The sequence below is a fragment of the Sorex araneus genome, chromosome 2, assembly GCF_027595985.1.
Source record: "Sorex araneus isolate mSorAra2 chromosome 2, mSorAra2.pri, whole genome shotgun sequence".
In the NCBI taxonomy this organism is placed as follows: domain Eukaryota; kingdom Metazoa; phylum Chordata; class Mammalia; order Eulipotyphla; family Soricidae; genus Sorex; species Sorex araneus.
The window spans coordinates 200498513-200505552 of NC_073303.1; the positions used below are offsets into that span (position 1 = coordinate 200498513).

The window sequence follows — 7040 nt, forward strand, 5'->3', positions numbered from 1 at the left end:
AGCCTAAGCTCGGAGTTTGGAGAGATAGCACAGCAGGGAGGGCATTGGCCTTGCACGTGGCTGACCCGGATTCAATTCCCAGCATCCCATAGGGTCCCCTGAGCACCGTCAGGAGTAATTCCTGAATACAGAGCCAGGAGAAACCCCTGAGCATCACTGAGTGTGACCCCAAAAGCAATAAAAAACAAAAGAAGCCCAAGTTTCTTTCTGTTCAACAGTGAACATGTTATATTATGAGCAGTAATTTTTTTGTATTTTTATTTTTCTGCCGTGAAAGCCTTTCCTTGGTCCCATCCGTTTCCTGTCCCTGGAGCTTGCTGGTTTGGGCCAGTCAGGCTTCACTGTCAGTGTCTGTCCATCCGTCTCCTCCAAGTGACACAGCAGCTGTGGTTGTCGTCTGCAGGTCCACGCTCAGCCACATGCCGAGGCTCCGGGCCACCCTGACCAGGTCGCCTCGACCCAGGACCCCAGCGCGGACTCCGCTGGTGATGACCCCGCGGGGGCAGCGTCCGCCCCCCTGCCAGATTCTCCGGGTGACGAGCCGGAAGGCGCCCGTCCCTCCGACGGCAAGGGCCCTGGTCCTGCGCCCCAGCCGGCAGGCGGCCTCGGGCCCGAGCAGAAGCCGCCCGCCCCCCTGGCGCACGCCGCCCGCTCCATGCAGTCTCCCAGAAAGCCGTTCAACAGCATCATGGAGCACCTGACGGCGGTGTTCCCCGGCTACAGCTGGTAGGTGGCCCCGCTCAGTCCTCGTTGGGCGGGAGAACGGGGGGAAAAGACGGCAGAGTTGTCTTCAACTCTGGTCCCCGAAAGCACAGGGGACTCCTTTTTAAGTCACACCTGGCAGTGCTCAGGGCTTCCTCCCGGCTCTGCACTCAGGCATGACTCCTGGCTGGGGGCCCCTGCGGGATGCCGGGGATCGAACCCCAGTTGGCCGCGTGCAAGGCCAGTGCCCTCCCCTCTGTGCTGTGGCTTCAGCCCCTGGGGCCAGGTTTTCTTTCTGGAAACGCAGAGCAGCCTCGGCGCATGTTTCCTGTGTGGCCCAAAACGGGGTCCCCGAGCACGGAGGCTCCCCCAGCGTCTAAGAACCCCCGGCCGCTGCCGAGCTGTGAGAGCAGCGTAGTAACCCCCTGAGCCAGCGGCCCTCTGGGTGGCAGGTGCTGGCTCGCACCTTTCTGGGGGAAGCGCACCCGCAGAGAAGCCTCTGCCATCTGATTGTTGGGTGTGGGGCGGAGAGGAAGCAGCGGGATTTGGCAGGGAGTCGGGTCTGTGTGTGTGAGGGCTTCGAGCTGCGTTTTCCTGACTTGGCCAGTGTTGTGGCTGAGAGCAGGCCCCTGAGTGCCGCTGGAGGGACCCTCCAAGTCTTGGGAAATAAATCACCGTATCACCCTCATCCCGTTGCTCATCGATTTGTTCGAGCGGGCACCAGTAACGTCTCTCATTGAGAGACTTATTGTTACTATTTTTGGCATATCCAATATACACGGGTAGCTTGCCAGGTTCTGCCGTGCGGGCTCCATACTCTCGGTAGCTTGCCGGGCTCTCTGAGAGGGGCAGAGGAATAGAACTCGGGTCGGCCGCATGAAAGGCAAAAGCCCACCACTGTGCTATCTCTCCAGCCCTGGAAAATAAATATTTAGGAATAATAGCATCTACCTTATTAGCATTAGTTGGGCTTTTTTTCCGCTTTTTTCATAGTTTACATGAAACCGGTGGCCTCTGTTTGGTTTTATTCTCTTTGCTTTGGGTTTCATATCGACACAGAGTAGTGATTCGTGGGTCCGGAGCGGTAAGACAGCGGGTAGGCCTTTTGCCTTGCACGCCGCCGACCCAAGTTCAATCCCTGGCATCCCATATGGTCCCCCTACTACCGCCAGGAGTAGGAATTCCTGAGCACAGAGCCAGGAGTAACCCCTGAGCATCGCCGGGTGTGACCGCAAAGGAAGAGTAATGACTCGGGGCAGAAAACTTACTTCCTCCCACTCCGCCTTGCAGCTCTGAGCTTGCTGGGTTTATGAAAAAAGTGCGAAGCAAAAACAAGAACGCACTCTCGGGACTGAGTATTGATGAAATTGTCCAGAAAGTGACCGACCACATCGTCGAAGAGCAGAAGAAGAACAAGGTCAGTCTCCAGGCAGAGGCCGGAGCGCGCGAGGGGGCAGGTGCGGTGTGGGCGGCAGGCGGCTGGCCGCGCTCTGGGCGACTGAATGTGTGTTCTCCGCAGCCCAACCTGGGAAAGGACCAGAAGCCCGTGGAGCTGGCCGCTGCCGCCACCGGCGTCGGAGCCGCAGCCAGAAGCCAGGAGCAGAAGACAGACATGCCGGTGAGCGCCGGTGCGGTGTCCGGTCAGCTTCCGTGCCGCTTGACAGGAGCAGCCTGGTGGCTCGAGGCTTCGCTGCTGTTCATTTCTAAGCCGAATGCATTTCTTCTTAAAGTTAGAGACAGACACAGGGGCCCTTGGGTGTTTCGGAGGGCTGGCTGGGACCCGGGCTTGGCTAGGGCCGCCCTGGGCCACGTGGCCTCCAGGGGTGCTGGGTGCCTCGGTGACCATTGAAATTACTGTCTCTGCTTTCAGGGGTGTGTTGGGATCACCCCCTTTGCCCTGTACCGTGCGAGTGACCCAGACCAATTCTGACCCCCAGAGGGGACTGTCTGGCGTCTTTCTTTTATTTCTTTTTCTTGGCCATTCCAAGGCCTACCTTACACAAAATGTGTGGTGTTCCTAGAGAGAGTGCTCTCTTGCCAGGAAGCAGTGGGCAAGCACGTGCCTTGCGCGCAACTTACCCAGGCACCCCACTTGGCCCCCCGTGCACCCCTAGGTGTGATGCCTGAGTACCGCCAGGTGTGGCCAAAAAAAAAAAATCCCAGTAGAAAAGGGGCCTGGAGTGTTAGTGTCGCAGGTGGGCCGCTTGCCGGGTGTGCGGTCTACCTTGTGGGAACGTGCAGGATGCTCGAGGTCGAACCTGGGTCCACTGCATGCAAGGCCGGCGCCCTGCCCGCTGTCCTGTGGGGCCAGCCCTCTCGTGAATGGAATACCATCATCAGTCATTTACATTATTTCTCCTTTTGGTATTTTTCAGTCTTAAAACATGCTATTAAGGGGCTGGAACGATAGCACAGCGGGTAGGGCTTTTGCTTTGCACTCGACTGACCCGGGTTCGATTCCCAACATCCCATATGGTCCCCTGAGCACCGCCAGGGATAATTCCTGAGTGCAGAGCCAGGAGTAACCCCCGTGTGACCCAAAAAGAAAAAACAAACATGCTATTAAAACCCATAATGCCCAAAAGGAAAGAGAGGAGAAAAGTGCCTGCCGTAGCAGCTGACTGGGGGCCGAGGGCGGAAGGAGGGGCGCTGAGGACGTTGGTGGTGGGAACTGTGCCCTGGTGAAGGGACAGGTGTTGGCGCAGTATAGGACTAAAACCCAATCCTGAACAGCTTTGTAACTGTGTATCTCATGGTGATTTAACGATATTTTTTAAATGCTAGTGAAAAGGAACAGTCTGCGAAAAACTGTTCCTCAAAATAATTTATCGGTTGTGAGGTGAAAACATCTGAAGGTTTCTATAGGAGGAGCTTATTTAGTCAAAAGGAATTTAGTGACTTACACTCCAGGTTAATCCAGACGTTTGTTCCCGCAGAGTCTGTGTGCCAACGCCTGTGAAATATGCCACGAGGTGTTCAAGTCCAAGAACGTGCGCGTGCTCAGATGCGGACACAAGTTCCACAAAGGGGTGAGGAGTCCGGCCTTCCTCTCTCCGTGGGTGGGTTGTAACCGGGAGGGTGTGTTGGCTTTCGCCTGATGGGGCGCCTGGGGTTGGAGCCGCCCCTGGCCCTGCTCAGGGCTCACTCCCTGCTCTGGCCCTGGGAGCCCCCCCAGGATGGCCGCGTGCCAGGCCGGAGCTGTACCCACTGGACAGCCCTCCAGCCTGTGGGGAGTGTTTTAAGCATTAGAAGGGACTTTTCACCCTAGACAGGGGGGCCTTTTTTTTTTTTTTTTTTTTTTTTTTGGCTTTTTTTGGGTCACACCCAGCGATGCTCAGGCTACTCCTGGCTCTGCACTCAGGAATTACTCCTGGTGGTGCTCGGGGGAACCATATGGGATGCTGGGAATCGAACCCGGGTCGGCCGCGTGCAAGGCAAACGCCCTCCCCGCTGTGCTATCACTCCAGCCCCCGCTTTTTTGTTATCGCCAGCACCTGCTGCTGCCCGCTGTCTGTCGGTGCTGGCCAAGGGAAGGGGCGATGGTTCCCGGGCTTGGCGGGCGGTCAGCCGTCGGCCCTCCGTCCTCTACCTCAGGAGCTGCCCTGGCGCTCAGACTCGTGGCCGTTTTGGTTCCTTGCCGGGCAGGGACCTTCTTACACTTGTAGCTGTATAAGGAGAGTAGATGGAGCTCGGGGGTCGGCACAGACCCCTGGGCCCGCCAGGCCCGCTTTTCCCGAACCGGGACGCCCTGGCTGTTCCTGGCCGATGTTCTCCCTGCCCTGCTCGTCCTTGCCAGCCCTGTCCCCGTTCCCACGGAGAGGGACTCCGTGACACAGCTCCCGGGAGTCCGGACGGAGCTCGGGGCCCGAGAGGAAGCACCCGGGCTGAGGCGCCTGCCTCGCTGCTGCTCTCCCACTCCAGTGCTCAGCGTGAGGCAGGATTCCTCGGGCCTGCCGGGTCTAAGCCTGAGCCCTCGGCAGCACAGACAGTTGAGGGGGGCCGAGTCTGAGCTTTGGTGGTAGCGGCCTGCCGGGAGGCAGACAGGCGCCCATGGGAGCCGCGTGTGCAGCCACTGGGCAGGAACCAGCACCGGGCAGGAGCGGGCGGGAGAAGAATTCCGTTGGTGGGTTTAAAGCCTGTGGCCAGGACCAGAGCCAGAGGAGGGGCGGGGTGGGCAGGGGTGGGCAGGCACTGGCTCTGAGGTGCAGTCGGTCTCGTCTGGCCGGGGCAGCCCCCGGGGACCCGCAGGCTTCTCAGCACCCTACAGCGTCTGTCCTGTCCCTTGCAGTGTTTCAAGCAGTGGCTCCGGGGCCAGAGCAGCTGCCCCGTCTGCCTGAACCACGACCTCGAGTCGGAAGAGTAGCCCCCCCGCCCCGACGGAAGGACCAGCCCCTTCCAGACACGCCTCCTCCTGCCGTCCCGAGCAGCCACCCTTGACCCAGGAGTAGTTGACCGGTTAGTTGGATGGGAAGAATCACAGGACCCTCCCTTTGGCAAACCCCTGCGGGGTTTCTGCCCCGGCTACCCATGTCGCAAGTGGAAACCCTCACCGTCACTGTCAGTCACTCCCTCCCTCCAATCACGGTAACGCGGGGGCTGGAGAAGCCCCACGCCGTCACATTCTCCTTCGCTGGGGTGTCCCGAGCCCTTGAGAGGGCGCCTCTAGCAGTCCCCGGAGTTTGAGCATCCCCGACCCACTCAGATGACCCAAGGCAGTATTCCGAGATACCCCGACATCACAGTCTTCAAAAACCCTGCGTTGCAGCAGCCGGATGGATAGTACAGTGGGTAGGGCACTTGCCTTGCACACGACAGACCCCGATTGGAGCCCCCCAGCGTCCCGTAGGGTCCCCTGAGCCCACCTGGTGCGATCCCTGAGAGCAGAGCCCCAGTGCATATTAAGCTTTGAGCATCGCCAGGTGTGGCCCGAAAACAAAATAATCATGCATTGTAGCGATAGGCTTAAGGGACGAGAGGTGACTTAAGTCACAGAAAGAACATGTGAAGCCCTGGGTTCAATCCCCAGCACCACATGGCCCTGAGCACTGCTGGGAGTGCCCCTCCCCCCGACAATGGCCAAAAACAATGAGCTTAGACAAATCACCTAATTCTGATAACTTGTAGTTGAAATTAAGTAATTTGTAGTTAAAATGTCAAGACGTTGGCTGGTTTAGACCAAAAGAGTCAAATCTCTCTGAAACGTGATTTTTTTGATTTTTTTTTCCTTTTGTTACTTATTTTTTTTTCTTTAATTTCCCCTCACTAGCCTCCTAAGAGCGCTTATTCTTCCTCTTTTAACACTACACGCTGATCCCCGAAGCTCTGCTATGAGACATTTATCAGTATGCTGTCGCCCTGCCCTTCCCGGCCCCGTGCCTCCTCCCCCCTGAGGTAGACAGTAGTGTCGGGTGTCTCCCCCGAGCACACGGAGAGCAGCCCCAGAGAAGCGGCCCCCTCCCGCCCACCAGACAGAGCCCCGACAGTCCCGAGGTGCCCCCGTTGCCGCTGCCCGTGTGTGGTGTGTGCAGTGCTGCGTGCAGCCCTGTGCCGTGCCGGACCCGCCTTCCAGCCGGGCTCTCCGTGCTGAGCGGAGCAACCAAGTTCCGGCCACATTCCACTTCTCTCCAGCAGAGAAGGAGAAAGTCCTCCCGTGTGTTCACTGTTCCCCGGAGACACCCCGCCCCGCCCCCCCCACCCCCCCTCCCCACTCCCGCCCAGTCCCTGCCCTCGCCTTGGCTTCCGTGAGTTGTGATGTCCTTGTGACTTAGTCCGTAGAAACTCACTCCTTAGCGCGCAGTGACTTCCCCCCCGAGTCCCGAAACACGTGACCTGCATGTTCGTGACAACAGAGAACTGTAGCGGGGAAGGTGCCGAGGGCCCCGAGTCCCTCGGCAGCGCGCACCCAAGGACAGAGCGAGCCCAGCGCGGGGACGGGCTTCCGCCTAACGCAAGTGCTTGTGAACACGCCTTACACGCGTCCCATCCTGTCACAGTAAAGAGTCTTCTCAAATAACAGCCGCCTCCTGTCGTGTGCGTCCCATTGCTCGCCAGTTGAAGTGTGTGTGTGTGGGGGGGGTCTTGCGGCAGTCTCATGGGGCGCCCCAGGGAAGGGAAGTCTTTGGCATCTGAGGAGTCCGGCTTGGGGGCTTTGGGCACTTCGGCGCCAGGATCAGGTTGTCCTTCGGGGCTCAAGGACAGGTGTGAGTTCAGTTCACGAGGTGGGTCCTTTAGCCCAGACGGTGCAAAGTGTCTACTGGTTTAGGCCAAAGGGGGACTTTTCTTTCGGGGGGGCATCACACCCGGCAATGCTCGGGTTACTCCTGCCTCCGCACTCCTGG

At 58.7% G+C, this 7040-nt stretch overlaps 1 protein-coding gene across 6 annotated transcripts in view; it reads left to right on the top strand.

The window, feature by feature from the left end:
• Positions 1–6715, top strand: part of TTC3 (tetratricopeptide repeat domain 3) — a 90331-nt gene extending 83616 nt beyond the window's left edge. For all 6 annotated transcript variants that reach the window (XM_055127633.1, XM_055127636.1, XM_055127637.1 and 3 more), the window contains 5 exons: positions 404–726; positions 1993–2119; positions 2222–2320; positions 3639–3731; positions 4991–6715. In XM_055127633.1, coding sequence (XP_054983608.1) covers positions 404–726; positions 1993–2119; positions 2222–2320; positions 3639–3731; positions 4991–5065 — 717 coding nt within the window. In that variant the 3' untranslated portion in view covers positions 5066–6715. The remainder of the gene's footprint in view (positions 1–403; positions 727–1992; positions 2120–2221; positions 2321–3638; positions 3732–4990) is intronic.
• The last annotated feature ends 325 nt before the right edge of the window (positions 6716–7040 follow it).